The sequence below is a fragment of the Mustela putorius genome, unplaced genomic scaffold, assembly GCF_011764305.1.
Source record: "Mustela putorius furo isolate JIRA1106 unplaced genomic scaffold, ASM1176430v1.1 tig00003845_pilon_pilon_pilon, whole genome shotgun sequence".
In the NCBI taxonomy this organism is placed as follows: Eukaryota; Metazoa; Chordata; class Mammalia; order Carnivora; family Mustelidae; genus Mustela; species Mustela putorius.
Window position 1 is genome coordinate 92,650,649 of NW_025421998.1, and position 23,848 is coordinate 92,674,496.

Genomic DNA, 23,848 nt, shown 5'->3' on the forward strand with positions numbered 1-23,848 from the left:
CTCCATACTGGGATCACGTGGAGAGGGGTCCGTCCTAAGGGCGCAAGGGCTCCACGGCTCTTTCTCTGTACCTTTTCCTTTCCGTATGGGCTTTGGGGAGACTTTGTGGTTATTTCAGCTAACTGGTACATTTCACAGAAAGACAGTCAAGTGCTTGGATGATGGGGACAAACCTCAATTTATCTCGGGTGCTCCTGCAGAAAGCCCGCCCCTTTACCTTCCTAACCCGAAGAGCGCTATTGCCATCTGGTGGCTGCTACCTGAAACACAGGCATTCATTCCTTCACGCCTGTCACCAACACCTACTGAGTGACAGCAGGCTTTCTCCTGGCCACTGGGGCTACACTGTAGAAGCTGAGTCACATGCCCTCTGTTCTCAGAAGGCTTACATCTAGAGTACAGATAGACAACTAGTCAGGCAACATCAATGGAGAAAGCCTGGGATGGTATGGCAGCACACAAAAGCACAGCTCATCATCGTGGGTAGTCCTGGAGGGCTTCCTTGAGGAGGTGACATCTGAGTTTTGCAGACAAGATGGGGGTTGGGGACATGAGACTATAGAATGGCACAAGGCCTGTCATGACTCCAGTGGGCAGGGAAAAGGCAGCCTGGGACCTCATCACACAAACCAGTGTGGATGAGGAGGGTGGGGGGAAGGTAGTACCAGTAAAGCCAGAGCTTGACAGAATGTTCAAGGTACAAAACTGACTTCTTCAGGTGGAGTAAATATGTCTGATTCACATAGTCCATTTGGGGCGTGGGGGGTTGATTCAAGCAGAGCCACATCTTAAGACAGTCTAGTTAGGCGGACTAGTCTAGTCTAGTTGGTTCTAGATGAGAATCTTACAGACACGGCTCCGACGGGTTCACAGAGCTGTGGGAAAGCTCCTGGCTGAGACTTCAGCACGGAACCGCAGCTGACAGCGAGTGCCATGGGACATGGGCTGGGGAGAGAGCCAGAGCACCGCCAGACAGCAGCATCCTCTCATCTTACAGGCTGCTTGCCCTTTGTCCCTGATCCTGAACTGACTATTGGGTTTGGCCTTTTTTGGGGGGAAGGGGGCTCAGTCATGCCACCTTCCACCCTGTTCTAGTAGCTGGCTTCCTCTGCAGAAATCGTTGGACTGAGAGCATACCCAGGATGGGACCTACCTGGGACAGGAATGCTATGTGTTCGCCAGACTTCTCTCTCTCCATTTCCAGCCTCCTCTGCAGGTAGGTGCGGCCACGTCTGAATTGTGGCCAAGGACATCAGGATAGCTGATAAACATGCCACTCCCAGGCCTGACCTGTAAAAACCTTCCTCACACCTTTTCTCTTCCCTTTTCCCCTTCACCAGCTGGTTGAGGACGACCCAGCAGAGGCATCTGCCGGGTAGTGGGTGGCGGGGCCCCAGAACGGAAGGAGCCCGAGTCCCCAGTCACTGAGCGGAAGGCTGTGTGAACGCCCACATTTGGACTGTCAGGTGAGTAAGCGATAGATTCCTGTAGGGTTAAGCCCTTGAGACACGGGGGCTTCTTGTTACTATTTCTATTCTATCCATTCTCTTTCCCTTCCCGCCCCATCGGGATTCCGGTCTTGTTTCTGTATTGCTGTTCTGGGGCCTGGGATCCCACTACTGGCTTATGTATCTATTTCCTTGAAAGCACTGCTGCCAAAACTCCTGATTAACTTCGGCTTTGGGATCCCCATCATCAGGTCCCGCGCATGTGTCCCCATGCCCTCTTTCCTCGGCGTGGGGACTTTGCGGTACTGACTTGCTGGGAATACCACAGAAGCCATGCATCAGACTCTGGATTCTGCTTGTTGGGTGGGCAGGCAGTTTGTCTCCACAAGGCCTGCCCCACCTCCAGTGATAGGAGGTGAGAAATGGCTGATCTGGGCACTGGCTTGCCTGAAAGTTCCAAGACTCGCCTTAAGGCAGTCAAGACATCTGCTGACTCTCCACGTTCACAGGCGCAACACTGTGAGATCACCGACATGTAGCCACAATCAGCCACACGGCATGCCAGGAGAGATCCAATGATAATTTTTGGAAGTACTAACATCTGACGAGCTGAGATCATGGGTGACACAAATTGACAGAGAAGCGGAGATGTGAAAGACATAGAGTGGGTCATGTCTGATTAGCGGTATCAAGAGCAGCCTGTGGTCAAGGGCATCTCCCGCCTTCTGATGAAAGGCACAGTCAAGGTCTGAACGGTAGCCCAGCTTCAGGGCCCCCACTGTGTGACTGGGGCGCCTGGTGACCTGTGGATGTTAGACTGTCATCTGATGAGCTCCACACTCATTTTAATAGTGAAAGCAGATGGGACAGAGTTGGCCTGAATAGCATTATGTCACTCTCCTGCTTGAAGCCTTTCCTTCAATGGCTCCCTGCTCCTTTTGGAAGGAGGGAGTACATTTTTCACAGGCCCCAGCAGATCTTAGGTGTTCTGACCGCTAGCTAGCCTCCTGCAGCTGCCAAAGACTTCCACTGGCACTTGCTGGGTGGGCCCCAGTCTTGCTGGCCTCTGCGATCTTCGAGCACACCCAGCACGGTGCCAGCACCTGGCACAGACTCAACAGAGAAACACTGATGGCTACACTGAAACGCACAGAGCCCTGAGAAACCACTGCAGTTGGGGTCGGGGGAGCAGAGAGCGGTGACTGGAGTAGATCCTGCTCTAGATACGAGCTCTATGAGATTGAAGACCTGTAGCTTGTTTGCCTCACGAGGGTGTTCCCATCGCCCAATGCCGGCCACTTGCCAGTGTGTTCGTGGAGCCAGTGGAGTGAGCGTAAGAACGGACGGGTGGGGCACCTGCATGGCTCCGTCGGATAAGCGGCTCTTGATTTTGGCTCAGGTCATGATCTCAGCGTCCTGGGATCAAGCCCCGCCTGGGATTTGGGGATCAGCTGGGAGGACTGCTTGGGGATTCTCTCTCTCCTTCTCCCTCTGCCCTTCCCATTGCTTGCTCTTTCTCTCAATGAGTGAATAAATCTTTAAAAAAAAGTGGATAAAGGGAGTAGTGACCAGAATGAGCGAGACCTCACAGGTGGAAACAACAGCAGTCGGTGATTAACGGACGGATGTGGTGGCGGGGGGGGGGGAGGAAGAGTCAAGGATGAGCCCCAGTTTCCGACGTGGAGCAGAGTGGAAGGAGGAGTGACTTACTGACATGGGGAGCACGAGATGAGGGTGAAGTGTCTGTTAGCGTCTGTGGGATATCTGGGAGCAGGGCACCGGCAGGCAGGGGATGAATGTCTGAGCCTTGGCCCCGAGAACGGGGCTGGGAGAACAGATTCGGGACTGACCGGCTCACAGATGCTAATTAAAGCCGCGCGAGTGTACGCGCTCGCAGTGTGACAGGCGGTGTGGTCGCACAATGATACGTGAAGTGTGGTCCCTGCCCTCACAAGCAACACAAAGTCAAGATGCGACATAGATCTTACAACTGTTCGCGAACCTGTCCGTGTCTCCATAGCAACCTCGAGGAGAGGAGAGAGTTCTGTCCTCATCGCGGGAGGGGAAACCCGCACAGATGGCCGCTGTCCCCCACCCCCGCCTCCTGGTGCAGGAGGTGGCTTCACTTCACGCGGGTCCCCCCGTAGTGGCACCTGGAAATCCTGTTCCAGTCGGTGCAAACCTGCATCTTTTCCCACCTCACACCTCTCAGGCATGGGGCCGAAGAGATGACGGAGAAGGCTGCGTCAGCCCTGCCCAAGCCTCCTTCTCCCTGGTTCTGCCTCTCCACGCCCGCCGCTCGGCCACAGCCATTCTGGGGGTGGCCGTGATGACCCACGTTGCCAAATCCAAAGATGCTTCGGCAACCACCTCACTTGACCCTTCTGCAACATTCACGCCCTTGGCCATTTCCTGCTCCTTCCAACCGTCCTCCCGTGGCTTTGGTGAAAACATCCCCAGACCGCATATGAAGTGCTCGCAGTGTGTCATGAGCTCGGCTGAGCAGCCCCACGGGCACCCTGGTTTCCTCATGACCACCTTGGGAAGCGCGTACCGCTGTCCCCACTTCACAGATGACAAACTGAGGCACCGAGGGGTTCAGTAACTTTCCAAGCTAGAGGACTCTTCAAGGAGCCGGGTCACTGGAAAACCAAGCGCTACATCCTCGCGCAGGAACACGGGGTCCCTCTGCGGGGTTTCCTGCTCTCTCAGACCATCCCTCTCCTCAATTGCTTTTCAAGCTCCGTTTGGACACCATCAACCCCCGCTGCCATGCCCCCGCTTCCCCCAAAGTTGCTGTTCCTAGTGTTTCTCCCATGACCTGCTTTTAAACACCCGACCTGTTCTCTGTGGCCATGTCGTCCTTATGGCGGCACCCCCTCCACGTACAGATGGCTCTCGAAACGAAAAGCCTTGCCTGCTTCAGAGTTCTCTCCTGATCCGGCTGCCTTCTAAGGACCTTCACCGGTGTGGCCACCAGGAGCTCGGCAGTCTCACCCCTGAAGCCACACTCATTCCGTGGTACTCATTCCTCTTCCCCAGTCCTTTTTGTGGTGCATGGCACGCATGGTCTCAAGCAACGGAGCTCGAAATTGGGGCGTTATCCTCAACAACCCCTTCTTCTTCACTCCCATACTCCATCAATGACCAGCTACGGTCGATCCTGCCTTCCCAGCCATCCCAAAGCACAGTCTTCTCTTCCCCATTTCCAGCTCCACGGCTTCATGCAGGCCAGTATCTCTTACCTCGATGGCCAAGCAGCCTCTTTGCTGGTCTCCCCACCTCAGGTCTGACCCATCCCATCTGCCTCCTGAGGGAAGTTTCTAAAAACAAGTCTCATCGTGTTATTGCTCGACTTAGGTCCTCCTCTGGCTTCCCATGGATCCTAGAATAACGTGTAAACTTTTTGGCATGGCCCGCAATGGTTTGCGTGACCTGGTCTCTGAGCACCTGCCCCTTCTCCCTACTTGCTGCGGCTTCCTATACCTCAGGGCAAGAGTGAGCTGTGTTCTCTCCGCTAAGCACATCTGTCCCATTCTCATCACTTAGTGACGTCACCTGTCCAGTCTAAAGATAACGTGTCGTCTGTTCAAATTTTTACCAATCTTCTCCCTCCTGTTTTTGCCCCCCACCCCCACCCCGTACATACTTGTCACAGTATCTTTCACACTGAGGACACTTAAATATTTACATTTCTGCTTCCCTATCCTGGGAGGAACATTTGTTGGTGGCGAGACCTAGGTCTTCTACATTGGGATTCAATTCCTGGAGCCCAGGACTTAGCAACTGTTCAATAAATGTTTGTTAAAGAATGGATGAGCCCCCCTCCTCTGACCCCACATTCTCAGAAATTGGACGGAGAAGCTCTAAGATACTGGATGGAGTTGAAGAGCTTGTTTTCCCCTTCCAGAAGGGGCCCTAGTGTCATCTGCAAGGAGATAAAACAGCTCATGGGTGCACACCATTCCTGCATCTTCCTTAACTGTAGCAGCTCTGTGCCCCAGGGGGGAAACATAAAGATAAACTGTATCCCGACCATGGGCTGGCTTGGTGAACTATATGCATTTTTAAGCCAAAATGTGACTTTAGATTTAAGGGCAGAAATATTAGGTTTCAAGCCAGAAGATGGGGGCCTGAGCCTGGCCTCCAGATTTCAGTCCTGTTACATCTCTGAGCTCCAGCCTCCTGCTCTCAGAGCCTGGGAATGAAAGGTCTTGCTTACCTACCCCTCTGGGCTGCTCTAGGCTGAAATGAAGTTCTGTGTAAATGTTCTCTGAACTTCTATGGTGCTGGATAAGCACCCATTGTCCTTTCACTCAGGGCCCTACTGGGCAGGGAGAATGTCTCCTGTGCCTCAGACCGCCCTGAGACATCAGGCTTCGGGCAGGCCAGCTGGGAGCCTTCAGCAGAGAAGGCAGGCACCACTCAGACATCTGCATAGGCAGTTTTTAAACACAGAGAACATGGAGGAAATACCACAGAATTTATGGAGTGAAAGCTTTAAAAAGAAACACAAGACTTAAGTCAAAACAGTTGACTCAACTCTGGGGGAGATGTCTGCCTGGATGTAGGAAAAAAAAGGGATGGACTTGGGGTGGGTTGAGACAGAAGGAGCAAAATTCTGTGGGGTGTCCCACCAAGTAGGGTAAGTGGGCAGCTCGACACACAGCCTGAGGGAAGGAGAATTGAAACTACCTCTGGGTGGGGGGGGGGAAGCATCCACCAGCCTCTTTGGAATGCATATCTTTGGGTGCCCCCCTCCCACTTCGAAGACTGTCGCTTGGGATGTCCTTCCCCAAGGCCATAGCGATATGTACAAGGATGTTCATGGCTGCCTCATTTGTAGTTGGGAATGATTGGAAACAATTCAAATGTCATTCGGCGAAGTCAGGCTGAATGAGTCAACACGACTGTTCTGTGGGATCTGAGGAAGCCAGTGATGTACATCTATCTCTAGGTGTGACGCAGAAGGCTATGCATGCCATAGTAAGTGAAAAAGACGAGTTGCGGGAGGGCACGAGTATGATGATCTTGTTTTTATAAAAACTAAGAATATACCTCCATTTGTATTTGCACAGAAAAGGATGTAAGAGGATATGTGCTAATTTGTTGACAGAGTTCATCTCTAGGAATTACAGAATTTTTTAAGAGAGTCCTAGAAAGTTGATTTTTTAAAAATAGATATACCATTGAAAAGAAAATTCAGAGAGTAAAGGCCTAATGTTTAATTATAATAAGCATCTTGGCGACAGTCTGTCCTTCACTGTGGAAAACCCCCAAAATGTCTCTGCATTGCATCATAGATTTCAAAATTGTGATACATTCCTAATCATGTTACTCTCTGATAAAAAAATCCTTGCTCTTGTTCATCTCTGATCCTTCCACTAAATTTTGGCTAATTTACTATCTGGAATCACTGAGTTTTATCTCTGCTTTGATGCTGGTGTGGAAAGGGGGGGGGTGCTGATGTCTCCCAGCCTTCACAGCTCTCCCAAATCACACCTCACATAGGAAGGGCTCCAGAAATACCAATCAGAGAAAGGAATGAATGAACTCAGTCACTTGGGGAGCTGGCAACCCCGCAAGGAAGTCAGACAGCTCTGAACTGGCCACTGGGATTCAGAGATGCTCTGGGAACAAGGTAGGACCTGTGCCGGCTCAGGCTGTGGGGTGAGCAGCGTGTTCCAGATGAAGAGCCTGAAGAGGGAGATGGGAGAACCACGTTTTATCCCTACGGGATTTTGTGCCCGTCACTTTCCCCTTCTGGGTTTTTATTCCCTCTGTAAATGAGAGTTGGGTTCCATCACATTTCTCAAAGCACGTTCCTAAGAACCACATCCGGATGTGCTCATGAATACCCCTTCACAAGAATTCTGTGGTCACAGAACGATGCCGTTCCCTGCATGCCACTCTCTGAGCTTCACAAGGCACATTAGCAAGTTCAAGTCTCTGAAAGGTGGCTCAGGAAATACGCTTACTTATCGATGCTTACACCAGCATATTCTCATGTTTATTTCACTTTGGAATCTTAAAAAAAAATTTTTTTCCCCTGAGCTTCTCTCTGATAGATACACCGGCCTTAGTAATATCTGAGGTCCTTCCAGCTCTCTGAATCCACGGCCACAGTGATGTGCTGCTTCTACACCTGCTAGCTCTGCCCCCAGGCCCCATACTGTGGCTCCTGTGATTGAAAGCGCCATACTTCACCGGACCCTAGATGGAGCCTAGCTCTGTTTTGTTAGGGGAGGAATACACAGATCCCTTATATTCTCAGTGTAGTCCTGATCAGATATGGACCGAGGAGATGTAGACTATGGAGAGGGGAGTGGACATCAAAAGGCCTGGGCTGGAGTGTGAGGTACATAGGTGTGGCTGTTGGTGGCACCTAAATGGGGATGAAAAACAGGTAGGCACGGCACATGGCTGGAGAGAAGGGAAGTACTGGGAAGGTCCCTCGTCCTTGTGTGCTTTGCTATCCTATTTGTGGCTGTGGCTTCCCTCTTCCTCTGGATTTAAATACTATTTGTATATTGTGCCTTCCATATTTGCATATAATCTTTTGATTAGGAAAATGGGCTTTGGAGTCCTACATTCCATGTCTGAGTTTCTTTTATAAAAGGGAGTTATTACAAAGCTTTGCAGGACTGAGTGAGTTAACACATGTGAATGCTCTTAGAATAGTAACTGGCCCATAGTTGCTACTCCATAAATGGCATTGTTGTTATTCATTATTATTATTTTTGTTTTCAGCCAAGATTCTTCTCCAACTTGATAGCTCCACTCAGATGTCTCCCAGGCATTGTAGACTAAACAGGACCCAAACTGAATTCTTGATTCTTCCCACCAATATCCCATCTTCCCCATCTCACTGTCACCTCTACACATTGACCCACAGCTCGAGTCAGGAGCCTTGGAGTCAGACTTGTTTCCTCCCTCCCCTTTCCTATCATACCCCATCCACTGGGAAATTCTGTGGTCTACTACTAAATATCCCCCCCATCTTTTATTTATTTATTTTTGAGAGAGAGAGAGGCAGAGTGGCAGGCAGAGGGAGAGGGAGAAGCAGGCTTCTGGCTGAGCAGGGAGCCTGACTCAGGGCTTGATCCCAGGACCTGGGATCATGACCTGAGCCAGAGGCAGATGTTTAACCTGGGTGGGGGAGCCACCCAGGTGCCCCCTAACTATCTTTCAAATTCATCTACTTCTTTTTCCTTCCATCCCTGCTCTATCCAAGCCGGCTCATCTCGGGACAAATCAATGGTCTAAGTGTCCTTCTTGCTTTTCCTCTTGCTCTTTTCCAACAAATTCTCCACGTGCGGCCAGAATGCTTTTGCCAAATATAAATACGAGCATGTTAAAACTCTAAGAGGCACATAAAATGAAACCCACGCTTCTCACTGTGGCTTTGTGCTGTCTAGCCTCTAGTGACCATCTCCACCTCTTAGGGAAGAGATGCCTCCCTGAGCTGGTCCACGCCACCGCAGCAGGACTGGCCTCTTTCCAGTTCCCACCCCGGGAATTCCTTCCCACCTTAGAGCCTCTGTCTGTGTCACCCTGTTTCCCCAGAAGGCTTTGCCCATGGCTCTTCAATGGAGAAACTGAGCTTCAAGCTTTTCCTTTCCACAGAGATTTCCCCTGCAACACTCCCTCAGTGGGTCTCCCTAGTTGTTCTTAGACCTAGCCCTGTGTTCATGACCTTCACAGCACTGCTCTCAACTTGCAATTACTTATTTATTTGTCGACATGTTTATTGTCCCTCTCTCCCCCGAGGCATTTCCCCAGAGCCTGGGTCAACTTCCATTTTTCCAACACTGTCCACTTAGCCCAGAGCCTGGTCCCCCATACATATTGAACGAATGGATGAATAGCATGGTGAGTGAAAGACTCACTTTCTGATACACCCTCCCCATTATTAAAAGTGTAATACACTGACTAATTAGCAAAAAATGATTCAGTATACTTTGGTCAGATAAGCTCAGAGGCAGAACAAAGGACCCATGTCTATGAGCCTATGCACACAGCAAATCCTCCAACTCAGGAAGAGAATGCAGACACAAGGCAGGATCTTTGGTCACTTCCAATGGCCAGTCACCAAGGACCCCTCGGGCCCCAGGAACCAATGAACTTTGTGAGATGATGTCCTCAGGGTCACCAGCATTTTTTCTTTTTTTTTAATAAACATATAATGTATTTTTATCCCCAGGGGTACAGGTCTGTGAATCGCCAGGTTTACACACTTCACAGCACTCACCATAACACATGCCCTCCCCAATGTCCATAACCCCACCCCCTTCTCCCAAACCCCCTCCCCCCAGCAACCCTCAGTTTGTTTTGTGAGATTAAGAGTCACTTATGGTTTGTCTCCCTCCCTATCCCATCTTGTTTCATTGATTCTTTTCCTCCCAAACCCCCTATGTTGCATCCCCACTTCCTCATATCAGGGAAATCATATGATAGTTGACTTTCTCCGATTGACTTATTTTGCTAAGCCTAATAGCCTCTAGTTCCATCCACATCATCGCAAATGGCAAGATTTCATTTCTTTTGATGGCTACATAGTATTCCATTGTGTATATATACCACATCTTCTTTATCCATTCATCTGTTGATAGACATCTAGGTTCTTTCCATAGTTTGGCTATTGTGGACATTGCTGCTATAAACATTCGGGTGCCCATGCCCCTTCGGATCACTACATTTGTATCTTTAGGGTAAATACCCAGTAGTGCAATTGCTGGGTCATAGGGTAGTTCTATTTTCAACATTTTGAGGAACCTCCCAGGTGTTTTCCAGAGTGGTTGCACCAGCTTGCATTGCCACCAACAGTGTAGGAGGGTTCCTCTTTCTCCACATCCTCACCAGCGTGTCATTTCTTGACTTGTTAATTTTAGCCATTCTGACTGGTGTGAGGTGATAATCTCATTGCGGTTTTGATTTGTATTTCCCTGCTGGTGAGTGATGTGGAGCATTTTTTCATGTGTCTGTTGACCATCTGGATGTCTTCTTTGTAGAAATGTCTGTTCATGTCTTCTGCCAATTTCTTGATTGGATGATTTGTTCTTCTTTGGGTGTTGAGTTTGCTAAGTTCGTTATAGATTTTGGATACTAGCCCTTTATCTGATATGTCGTTTGCAAATATCTTCTCCCATTCTGTCAGTTGTCTTTTGGTTTTGTTTACTGTTTTCTTTGCTGTGCAAAAGCTTTTGATCTTGATGAAGTCCCAATAGTTCACTTTTGTCCTTGCTTCCCTTGCCTTTGGCGATGTTCCCAGGAAGAAGTTGCTGCGGCTGAGGGTCGAAGAGGTTGCTGCCTGTGTTTTCCTCAAGGATTTTGATGGATTCCTTTCTCACATTGAGGTCCTTCATCCATTTTGAGTCAATTTTCGTGTGTGGTGTAAGGAAATGGTCCAATTTCATTTTTCTGCATGTGGCTGTCCAATTTTCCCAAAACCATTTGTTGAAGAGACCGTCTTGTTTCCATTGGACATTCTTTCCTGCTTTGTCAAAGACTAGTTGACCATAGAGTCGAGGGTCCATTTCTGGGCTCTCTATTCTGTTCCATTGATCTATTTGTTTTTGTGCCAGTACCATGCTGTCTTGATTATGACAGCTTTGTAATAGAGCTTGAAGTCCGGAATTGTGATGCCACCAACTTTGGCTTTCTTTTTCAATATTCTTTTGGCTATTCGAGGTCTTTTCTGGTTCCATATAAATTTTAGGGTTATTTGTTCCATTTCTTTGAAAAAAATGGATGGTATTTTGATAGGAATTGCATTAAATATATAGATTGCTTTAGGTAGCATAGTCATTTTCACAATATTTGTTCTTCCAATCCAGGAGGATGGAACATTTTTTCCATTTCTTTGTGTCTTCCTCAATTTCTTTAATGAGTACTTTATAGTCTTCTGAGTATAGATTCTTAGCCTCTTTGGTTAGGTTTATTCCTAGGTATCTTAGGGTTTGGGGTGCAATTGTAAATGGGATTGATTCCCTAATTTCTCTTTCTTCTGTGTTGTTGTTGGTGTAGAGAAATGCAACTGATTTCTGTGCATTGATTTTATATCCTGACACTTTACTGAATTCCTGTGTAAGTTCTAGCAGTTTTGGAGGGGTGTCTTTTGGGTTTTCCACATATAGTATCATATCATCTGCGAAGAGTGAGAGTTTGACTTCTTCTTTGCCAATTTGGATGCCTTTAATTTCCTTTTGTTGTCTGATTGCTGAGGCTAGGACTTCTAGTACTATGTTGAATAGCAGTGGTGATAATGGATATCCCTGCCGTGTTCCTGACTTTAGCGGAAAAGCTTTCAGTTTTTCTCCATTGAGAATGATATTTGTGGTGGGTTTTTCATAGATGGCTTTGATAATATTGAGGTATGTGCCCGCTATCCCTACACTTTGAAGAATTTTGATCAGGAAGGGATGCTGTACTTTGTCAAATGCTTTTTCAGCATCTATTGAGAGTATCATATGGTTCTTGTTCTTTCTTTTATTAATGTATTGTATCACATTGATTTATTTGTGGATGTTGAACCATCCTTGCAGCCCTGGAAAAAATCCCAGTTGGTCATGGTGAATAATCCGTTTAATGTACTGTTGAATCCTATTGGCTAGTATTTTGGTGAGAATTTTCCCATCTGTGTTCATCAAGGATATTGGTCTGTAGTTCTCTTTCTTGGTGGGATCCTTGTCTGGTTTTGGGATCAAGGTGATGCTGGCTTCATAAAATGAGTTTGAGGGGGTATAGCTCAGTGGAAGAGCATTTGACTGCATAAAATGAGTTTGGAAGTTTTCATTCCATTTCTATTTTTTGGAACAGTTTCAGGAGAATAGGAATTAGTTCTTCTTTAAATGTTTGGCAGAATTCCCCCGGGAAGCCATCTGGCCCTGGGCTTTTGTTTGTTTGGAGATTTTTGATGACTGTTTCAATCTCCTTACTGGTTATGGGTCTGTTCAGGCTTTCTATTTCTTCCTGGTTCAGTTGTGGTAGTTTATATGTCTCTAGAAATGCATCCATTTCTTCGAAGATTGTCAAATTTGTTTGTGTAGAGTTGCTCATAGTATGTTCTTATAATTGTTTGTATTTCTTTGGTGTTAGTTGTGATCTCTCCTCTTTCATTCATGATTTGATTTATTTGGGTCCTGTCTCTTCTTTTTGATAGTCTGGCCAGGGGTTTATCAATCTTATTAATTCTTTCAAAGAACCAGCTCCTAGTTTCATTGATTTGCTCTATTATTATTATTATTTTTTGGTTTCTATTTCATTGATTTCTGCTCTGATCTTTATTATTTCTCTTCTCCTGCTGGGTTTAGGGTTTCTTTCTTGTTCTTTCTCCAGCTCCTTTAGGTGTAGGGTTAGGTTGTGTACTTGAGACCTTTCTTGTTTCTTGAAAAAGGCTTGTACCACTACATATTTTCCTCTCAGGACTGCCTTTGTTGTGTCCCACAGATTTTGAACCATTGTATTTTCATTATCATTTGTTTCCATGAAGTTTTTTCAATTCTTCTTTAATTTCCTGGTTGACCCATTTATTCTTTAGAAGGATGCTGTTTAGTCTCCATGTATTTGGGTTCTTTCCAAACTTCCTCTTGTGATTGAGTTCTAGCTGCAGAGCATTGTGGTCTGAAAATATGCAGGGAATGATCCCAATCTTTTGATACTGGTTGAGACCTGATTTAGGACCCCGGATGTGATCTATTCTGGAGAATGTTCCATGTGCACCAGAGAAGAATGTGTATTCTGTTGCTTTGGGATGAAATGTTCTGAATATATTTGTGATGTCCATCTGGTCCAGTGTGTCATTTAAGGCCTTTATTTCCTTGTTGATCTTTTGCTTGGATGATCTGTCCATTTCAGTGAAGGGAGTGTTAAAGTCCCCTACTATTATTGTATTATTGCTGATGTGTTTCTTTGATTTTGTTATTAATTGGTTTATATAGTTGGCTGCTCCCACATTAGGGGCATATATATTTAAAATTGTTAGATCTTCTTGTTGGACAGATCCTTTGAGTATGATATAGTGTCCTTTCTCATCTCTTATTATAGTCTTTAGCTTAAAATCTAATTGATCTGATCTAAGGATTGCCACCCCTGCTTTCTTCTGATGTCCATAAGCATGGTAAATTGTTTTCTACCCCCTCACTTTAAATCTGGAGGTGTCTTCGGGTCTGAAATGAGTTTCTTGTAGGCACCATATAGATGGGTTTTGTTTTTTTTATCCATTCTGATACCCTGTGTCTTTTGATTGGGGCATTTAACCCATTAACATTCAGTGTAACTATTGAGAGATATGAATTTAGTGCCATTGTATTGCCTGTAAGGTGACTGTTACTGTATATTGTCTCTGTTCCTTTCTGATCTACTACTTTTAGGCTCTCTCTTTGCTTAGAGGCCCCTTTCAATATTTTCTGTAGAGCTGGTTTGGTGTTTGCAAATTCTTTCAGTTTTTGTTTGTCCAGAAGCTTTTAATCTCTCCTTCTATTTTCAATGATAGCCTAGCTGGATATAGTATTCTTGGCTGCATGTTTTTCTCGTTTAGTGCTCTGAATATATCATGCCAGCTCTTTCTGGCCTGCCAGGTCTCTGTGGATAAGTCTGCCCTCAATCTAATATTTTTACCATTGTATGTTACAGACTTCTTTTCCTAGGCTGCTTTCAGGATTTTTCTTTTTAAATATTTTATTTATTTGACAGAGAGAGATCACAAGTAGGTAGAGAGGCAAGGCAGAGAGAGAGGAGGAAGCAGGCTCCCCACGGAGCAGAGAGCCCGATGTGGGGCTCGATCCCAGGACCCTGGGATCATGACCTGAGCCGAAGGCAGAGGCTTTAACCCACTGAGCCACCCAGGCACCCCATGCTTTCAGGATTTTCTCTTTGTCACTAAGACTTGTAAATTTTACTATTAGGTGACAGGGTGTGGACCTATTCTTGTTGATTTTGAGGGGGGTTCTATGCGCCTCCTGGATTTTGATACTTGTTCCCTTTGCCATATTAGGGAAATTCTTTCCAATAATTCTCTCCAATATACCTTCTGCTCCCCTCTCTCTTTCTTCTTCTTCTGGAATCCCAATTATTCTAATGTTGTTTCATCTTATGGTGTCACTTATCTCTTGAAGTCTCCCCTCGTGGTCCAGTAGCTGTTTGTCCCTCTTTTGCTCAGCTTCTTTATTCTCTGTCATTTGGTCTTCTATATCACTAATTCTTTCTTCTGCCTCATTTATCCTAGCAGTGAGAGCCTCCATTTTTGATTGACCTCATTAATAGCTTTTTAAATTTCAACTTGGTTAGATTTATTTCTTTTATTTCTCTAGAAAGGGCTTTTATATCTGATGAGAGGGTTTCTCTAATATCTTCCATGCCTTTTTCAAGCCCAGCTAGAACCATGAGGATTGTCATTCTGAACTCTATATCTGACATATTACCAATGTCTGTATTGATTAGGTCCTTAGCCTTCGGTACTGCCTCTTGTTCTTTTTTTTGTGAATTTTTCCGCCTTGTCATTTTGTCCAGATAAGAGTATATGAAGGAGCAAATAAAATACTAAAAGGGTAGCAAAGACCCCAGGAAAATACGCTTTAACCAAACCAGAAGAGAGACCAAATTGGGGGGGGGGGAGAGAAAGGGGATAACAAGAAGTTCAGGAAAAAAAGAAACAATTAAAAAAAGAAAACGAATAAGAAAAAAAACAAAAAGGAAAAAAATATATATATTAGATAAACTAGTTAAAAAACGTTAAAAAGGGTAAAAGTTAAAAAAATTCCGCAGCAGAAGAAAAAAAATTAAAAAAAAACCAACAACAAATTAAATTAACTGCAAGACTAATAAATCATGGGGAGAAAGCCATGAGTTCAGTGCTTTGCTTTCTCCTCCTCTGGAATCTGCTGCTCTCCTTGGTATTGAACCTGCACTCCTTGGTAGGTGAACTTGGTCTTGGCTGGATTTCTTGATGATCTTCTGGGGGAGGGGCCTGGTGTAGTGATTCTCAAGTGTCTTTGCCCCAGGCGGAATTGCACCGCCCTTACCAGGGGCCCGGGCCGAGTAATCCGCTCGGGTTTGCCTCCGGGAGCTTTTGTTCCCTGAGTAGAGTTCTGGAGGAGGGAATGAAAATGACGGCCTCCCAGTCTCCGGCCAGGAGGAGCCGAGAGCCCAGGGCCCCACTCCTCAGTGCGCCCTCAGAGAACAGCGCCCAATAACTCCCGTCTCCCTGGCCTCGGGATGCACTCCGAGCTCACCCAGGCTGCGACCCGTTCAAGGTAACCCCGAGCTGAAAGCTCACTCCTCGGCTCTGTCTCTGTAGCTGGCTTCCCCACTCTAATACCTGTAAGCTCTGCGACACTCAGACACCCCCCATCCTTCTGTGACCCCGCGTGGGCTTCGCCCCGGTTTAGCCTCTGGAGCGATGTCCCTCAGCGGAACAGACTTTTAAAAGTCCTGATTTTGGGCGCTGTTGCTCCGCCGCTTGCCGGGAGCTGGCCCCTCCCCCCGGGGTCTATCTTCCCGTCGCTTTGGATTCACTTCTCCGCCAGTTCTACCTTTCAGAAAATGGTTGATTTTCTGTTTCTAGAATTGCTGTTCTTCTCTTCGATCTCCCATTGGATTTGTAGGTGTTTGCAATGTTTAGATAAGCTATCTAGCTGATCTCCTACCTGATGTATCCTCAGCCTGCTACTTCTCCGCCATCTTGACTCCTCACCAGCACTTTCAATCAGGCTGATATTTGATTCCATTTTTTTTTTTCTGGGACATTCAGAGTCTCCAGACCCCATATCTTCACTGAATTATGAGTTAATTTTTTGGAAGGGGAGTCTTTCTCCATAGACTGCTGCTCAGAGTAGAAATCTATGGTTGCAACCATTTAGTGTCTCAACAAACATGGGACCAGTCCTGCTGCTACTTCCCTGGGAAGTTAACATAAATGTTTATTGACAGTGCTGTCCTCCAGAAAATAGTTGCTGATTCATTGCCTTACACTGAAACCCTGTGTTTTCTCCTTCTCTTCCTTCCTCTTTATAAGGAGACACTCTGACTGAGAGCGCATTTTGGGGACCCACTTGATGTGATGTGGTCTTGGTTGCCTGATCCTTCTTCCATCTGTGGATCGTGGTCCCTGTGACAGCAGGGGGTCAGCCTCCCTCTTTCCTCCGGAAGATCACTCTTCTAGGGACTCAGCAACAATGGAAGTCTTGGGGTTTCTCAGACTAGACGTGAATGGCCCCATGGTGGCAGCGGCCCTCTCAGCGGTCCTCTTGGCCCTCCTGAAGTGGTAAGTCACCCTGCAAGTTCCCACGACCAACCGTGACATTGTCAGCATCAGCTGCCCTGGAGCCTCGCTAGAGCCAGGGCGGGGGATGTGGGAGTGTTTTTCTTCTCTCCTAATCTAGAGGGAGTTGAGTATTAACACAGCTTCAGAATTAAAAGCAAACAGCCAGGTTAATCTTTTGCTAAAATGCATGAGATCGAGGTGTCAGGAAAGGCTGGTGATTCAGTGACTGAGAACGCTACACATAATTAAGTTTGAAAGATGGAAAAAGAAACAAATTGGAAAGGTTTGGGGGGAAGCATTTCCTCGTGTGCATCATATCTTCTCCCCTTGCTTTTCTGAGATCTGCTCCCCATGATGGGGATACTGTGGATTCAGCCTCTTGGTTCATGGGACATTAAAAACGGGAGGGACGTAGGAACTGTCTGGCATAGTGGGCCACTTTGCAGGAGGACACGGGCAGGGATTTCTGTGGGTTTAAGGACAAAGTGGTGGAACTAATTTTCTAGTTTTCTGCTATTTGGTAGAAGGGAATGGATTCTGGTGATTGGAGTACACGAGACCCTGAAAGGATCTCGGATTTGAACTGAGAGTAGCTTCCTGTTACCTGGTTAATTCCATAGGAGGCTTTCAAAGTCCAGCTCTGCCGAAGACCTATGCCTGTCGAGGGAAAGGCGCACCATATGGGCCCATTTATGCATATGCACCCTGCTGGTTTAACTCACTACAGTCACCCACTCGATCCAAAGCACCTGGATTTACGTGGCTCCGGTTTTTGAGGAGAAAGTGGAAAAATTAATGGAGAACTTGAGTTTGAGCAGAATTTCAATTTATGTTTCCGGTGGTAATAAAGCCTCCCCTAGATTAATAACTGGGAAAGCACTTTGAAAAGCATCAAGCATTATGCAAATGCAAGGTATTATTCTTTTGGAATTTGCATAGCTGAAAATGGAATTCACGTTTGATGTTCTGTGATGATGAAATGACTTCCTGGAAATTGGCTCTGAAACTCAGCTTCAGTCCCAGTGCTGTTTTTGCTTTTTAACTGGTTTAATTATCTTTTGAACTTTTCTCAGTGCAGCTTATCTTGCCTTGAAACCAGCCACATGCAAAACCAGGAGCCACGAGTTGCTCCTCCTACCCCCCACCACCCCACTCATCCATCTCAAAGTATTCCTGTGCTCAGGGATGCCTATACCTCAGTCTGGACACATTGTAGGTGCTTAGTAGATGGCAGCCACCATCATGTATGCTAAAGCAGAGGAAGAGAAGTCTTTAGTGCTTCAGGTACATATATATAGTTTTAAAAGATTTTATTTATTTATCTGACAGACAGAGATCACATGTAGGCAGAGACGCAGCAGGCAGAGAGAAAGGAAGGGAAGCAGGCTCCCCGCTGAGCAGAGAGCCTGACACGGGGCTCCATCCCAGGACCCTGAGATCATGACCTAAGTCAAAGGCAGAGGCTTTAACCCACTGAGCCACCCAGACGCCCCTCGGTATATTTTAAATTTCTTCTTCATAGGATTATGAATCTATTTTCCCATCAATAGCTATGCTCTGACTGTGGTTCTCAAAGTATGTCCCGTCTGAATCCTCCAGGCCGTTTCACAGCATTAATGTTGGTATTAGACACTTTTCTACACGTTTCTGTCTCTGTTGTGTTTTTTTCACCCCCCTCAGCTCCCGGCTCAGTGCCTGACTTATAGTATGGCCTCGATTAATGTTTGATGAACGAATGAGTGAACTGCATACGTTAGTGTCCTTCTGGTCATGGAAAGGGGCATGTGTCCTGACTGATAAGCTGCTGTAACTGGATGGGTATCATTCTTGTAGATCAGGAAGTCGCGGACAATAACACCGCACCATTCAGCAAGGCAGCTGTGCGATCCACTCCTGGGGCCATATTAATAACCTCGAGCAAAGACACAGATTAGACAAAAGCATGAAGCAGCCATGGTAAACAGGAAGTGAAAGCTGACTTCCGTTTGTTATCTTAAAAATATTTGTTGATCTGTTAATGTATGCCAGGCCTGGAGTAGAGGCTTTCTGGTACAAGGTCAGGAAACAGGGGGTCGGGATCGGATGCCCGAGGCAGGGGAGACATGGAGGCTCTGGGGTAAGCATGGTGTCTGGAGGGAATCATGCTGAAGGAGAGCAGGCAGCAGAAGACGGTGGCTGCAGTCGTGACTCTAGAGCTCCAGGGTCCATCCCTTGATCCAGCTCAAGGTGACCATTCTTGGGCTCTCAAGCCTCCTCTTCCAGGCAAGGCTATAGGGATCCTCTTAGCAACTGACGCCGGCTTGAATGAGGTGGGATCTCTCCTCCTGCTTCCTTCTCCTGAGGGGTACTTGTGGAGAGAGAGCAGTGCTCAGGGAGAGCTGGGGGTAGACAGATCCCCATAGCCATCTTGCTCCCAAGAAGACACTGTGGAGGATGGCTCATCTTGATCATTCAAACTCCTTTGCCTTTCCTTTGAGAGTTATCTTTGCCATTGGGTCATATAGGAGTGTCAGGGAGAGCCCAAACTCTGAGAAAGTAGAATTAGGAGGTTTGCGTCTTGCCTTGCGCATTGGCCTGTGAGTTCCTGCCAGGGAGGGGTGAGGTCTCATGGCTCACTGCAGTTCCAGAAATCTCTATCCATGGCACATATGTCCTTCTAGCATTTGGTTTAATGGCAGTAAAGGTAAGAAGTACACATTCATGAGCCCAGCACCCAGGACTTAGGGTTTGGCTCTTGCCTCTTCAGTGGCTTCCTCTCCCCCATAACCTGTTCTGAAAGTGGTCGTGTTGCTGCCTGTGTCCTTCCATGCTTGGAATTCCCTTCCTCTTCTCTTTCCTTCAGTGCTCAGGTCAGGGGCATCTCCTCAGGGGAACTCTTCCTCTTTGTCCAGAGCACTTAGGAGTCCCCACTCAGTGCTGCTTTTATCACATCTCCCATCACACTCCCCCCATACCCCGGTGCCCAGCCTGTGGCACTGGTGCATTGCAAATGCTAGCTGACGGCTAATTCCAGCCTCTGATCTCTGTTGGTATTTTTCTTGCTGGTTCTTCTCTTAGCCTTCCCAGATCACCACAGATCTTAACAGTTGTGCCCACACGAGTCACCCCTTTTCCTGAAAGCCTGTTGTGTTTTCAGTTTGTACCAACTCAGTGACCCCTTTTTAAATTGTTGCTGTAGGCCCAGACGCACTGTCAAACAGAGACCATGAGGTCTACTAATAAAGACTTCTTAATCATGAAGTGCATATGTGAATTTGAAAGAAGAAAGCAAAAGAGTCAATTTCATTCAAAAAGAGACCATTATAAAACAGGCATAGTATATTTCTATAGTTTTCCTCAAAGTGCATTTGACACAATTTTCAACAACACGTATTTAAATCAACAGTTGATGGGGTATCAGGAGATCAAGGCTGCCCCACTGGAGCTGGAGCTGGAGCTGGAGCGGAAATGTAGAATATATTAGCCAGAAGTACATGAAACACACACAAAGGTGATTAGCTCACATGACAAGATATTTTCAAAGCTCATTTTTTTTCTGGGTAAAATTGTTTGAAAGTTTTACTTCTGGAAAAGATTTAATGTATAAGAAGTAAGTTGTATGAACTGAATATTGCTAGAGACAACTTTAACTTCTAGTGTATTTAAACTTTCAAGCACACCTAATACTTGGCAGCTGGATTCCCGAAGGCAAAGATTGCTTTATTCTTTAAAAGAGCATAAGGAAGTGGCCCAAATATTAACACCGGTTTTTCTTCCTTGGTGGGATTATGAGTGATTTCTATTTCTTTTTTTAGTCTTTTGACAGCTTCCATATTTCTTTCATGCATATGAGTTACTGAGCAAAAAATACAAAATAAAAAAAAGAGAGAAACTTTACTAAAAAGAAGAGGAAATTGCTCTTCTCCAGTAGTGAAGAGGAAACCAGTTTTATGCTTTGGGCGTAGAAGTCTTCAGGATGATAATCTCATTATTTCTACCAATAGAGTAGAATGTACAAGGGGAATTTGGAGTGATGGGAGAGCTTCTTGGCTAATTAGGCAGTGCAAAAAGTAAACTGTAATGGTTCCATTAAGTAGCTAAACAGTCGAAGAAGGTAAATGTATGAATACACTGGAAGGTGAGAAGGGCTGTCTTGGAAAGAGGCAAAGGCTTTTAATGCCAGGCTGCATTTAAAGCTCAGGAGCCCAAGACTCAGAAGGTATGAATCAACTGGTTGTTAAAACAGGCATCAGGCTGCTTTAGGGTTCTGATCAAGGCTCATTCTAAGACCAGGTTAAGGTAAAATGTTACTGGTGATAATTTTTTAAAAATAATTTATTTATTTATTTGACAGAGATCACAAGTAGGCAGAGAGGCAGGCAGAGAGAGAGAATGGAGGAAGCAGGCTTCCCGCTGAGCAGAGAACCTGATGTGGGGCTTGATCCCAGGACTTCGGGATCATGACCCAAGCCAAAGGCAGGGGCCTTAACCCACTGAGCCACCCAGGTGCCCTGTTACTGGTGATTGTTAAGACTTACAACTATAATGAAAATCACTGGACCAGAAAGTATCATGGTATCTCTTGGTCCAAGAGAGCTTGCTTTACATACGGGAAGACTAGATTCTAATTCTAAGCCCAGACTCTATCCAGTAGTCTAGATAATCTAATCCTAGACCATATTCAGAAGAAACCATATCTCCCTGGGAGGCAAGGAAGACTTAATATCCACCAATCACTTGACATAAAACATTGCACTAACAGAATGGAGCAAAAAAAAAAAAAAAAATCCCATATAATCATCCCAATAGATGCAGAAAAAGCATTTGATAAAATTCAACTTCCTTTTCTGTTAAAGATTTTCAATGGATTAGCTATAAAAGGAATATACCTCAGTATGATAAAGACTGTATATGACAAGCCCACAGCTAACTTTATACTTGACAGTGAAAAGATGAAAACCTTTCTCTAGGATCAGAATAAGACAAGGATGCCCACTCTCACCATTCCTATTCATTATAAAGCCAGAAGTGTTAGCCAGAGCAATTAGGCAAGAAAAAGAAATAATAGGCATCCTAAGAGGAAAGAAAAATGTAAAACTGTTTGTTCATAGATGACATGATCTTATGTATAGAAAATGCTAAAGACTACATCAAAAAGCTATTAGAGTTAATAAATGCATTCTGTACAGTTGCAGGATACAAAATGAAACATACAAAAATCAGCTGCATTGCTTTATACTGGCAACAAACTATATGAAAAGAGATTTAAAGAAAACAATCCCAGTTACAATAGCATCAAAAATAGTAAAATACTTAGGAATAAATTTATCCATGCAGGTAAAAGATCTGTACACTGAAAATTATAACATTGATGAAAGAAACTGAAAAAGATACAAATAAAAGGGAAGAGACCCAGTGATCATGGGTTAAAAGAATTAATATTGTTAAAATGTCCCTACAACCCAGAGTAATCTATAGATTGAATGTAATCCTATCAAAATTCCAATAGCATTTTCCATAGAAATAGGAAAAAAAATCCCGACATTTTTATGCCACAAAAGCAATCTTGAGAAAGAAAAACAGAGCTAGAAGCATCACCCTTCTGGATTTCAAACTATATGACAAAGCTGTAGGGTCAAAATGGTATGTTCTGCATAAAAACAGACATATAGACCAACGGAATAGAAGAAAACATGCAGAAATAAACTCATGCTTATATGCTCAATTAATTTTTGACAAAGGAGCCAAAAACACAGAATGGAAAATGAATAGTGTCTTCAATAAACGATGTTGGGGAAACTAGATAAGAACATGCAATAGAATGAAACTGGACCCTTATCTTATACCACAGCAAAAAATAGCTCAACGTGGATTAATGACTTAAATGTAAGACCCGACACTGTAACATTCCTAAAAGAAAACAGAGGGTATAGCCTTTTGATAGTGGTCTTGACAACGATTTTTTTTTTATATGACACTAAAGGCACAAGCAAAAAAAGCAAAAATAAACAAGTGAGACCACATCAAGCTAGAAAGCTTCCACACAACAAGGAGAACACTTAGTAAAGTGAAAAGACAACCTACAGAATGGGTGAAAATATTTGCAAACCGTATATTTGAACAGGGGTTAATATCCAACATATATAAGGAACTCACACAACTTAATAGCAACAAAACAACCCGATCAAAAAATGGGCAAAGGGACACAACAGATGTCTTTTTCAAAGAAGACATACTAATGGTTAACAGGTATAGGAAAAAGTGATCAACATTACTAATTGCCACAGAAATGGCAAATCCAAGCCAAGAGTAGTCACCTCAACACTTGTTAGAATGACCATCATGTAGAAGACAAAAGATAACAAGAGTTGGCGAGCACGTGGAGAAAAGGGAACTTTCAGGCACTGTTGGTGGAACACAGATTGGTGCAGCCACTATGGAAATAGGGAAGTCCCTCAAAAAATTAAAAACAGGGCCACCACGTGATCCAGCACTCCCACTGCTGAGTACATATCCAAAGGAAATGAAATCAGCATCTTGAAGGGATATCTGCACTCACAAGTTTGTTGCAGCGTTATTCACAATAGCCAAAAGATGGAAGCAACTTTAAGTGTTATTGACCCATGGATGGATAAATTGTGAACCAAATGGACAAGCTATATTATTCAGCTTTAAAAAAGAGGGAAACCCACCATTTGTAACAATGTGGATGAGCTTGGAGGGTATTATGTTACATGAAATAAGCCAGACACAGAAAGACAAATATGGCATGATCTCACATAGATGTGGAATCAAAAAGTTGACTCATGTAAGTCGCAAGTAGAATGGTGGTTGCCTGGGGCTGGAGGGTGGGGGGGATGAGGAGATGTTGGTCAGAGAGTACAAACCTTCAGTTATAGGACGAACAAGCTCTAGAGACCTAATGTACAGCTGGGTAACTGCCGTTAGTAATAATGTCGAATACATGAAATTTCCTAAGAGGTTAATCTTAAGTGTTCTCACCACACACACACACACACACAAATGGTAACTATGTGAGGTGATAGAAGAGTTAGTTAGCTTTATTGTGGTAATCATTATACAGGTATACCTATTTCAAACACCAAGTTGTATACCTTAAATATATATAATTTTCATTTGTCAATCTTACATCAATATG

The 23,848-nt window shown here is 45.2% G+C and overlaps 1 protein-coding gene across 3 annotated transcripts in view; it reads left to right on the plus strand.

The window, feature by feature from the left end:
* Positions 1–1,313: 1,313 nt before the first annotated feature.
* The window catches only part of TBXAS1 (thromboxane A synthase 1), a 168,439-nt gene continuing 145,904 nt past the window's right edge, over positions 1,314–23,848 (plus strand). For all 3 annotated transcript variants that reach the window (XR_006601425.1, XM_004741650.3, XM_045063056.1), the window contains exons 1-2: positions 1,314–1,466; positions 16,462–16,710. Coding sequence is in view for 2 of the 3 variants with exons in the window: in XM_004741650.3 (XP_004741707.1) it covers positions 16,622–16,710 (89 nt within the window). In the remaining variant the exon portion in view is untranslated. The remainder of the gene's footprint in view (positions 1,467–16,461; positions 16,711–23,848) is intronic.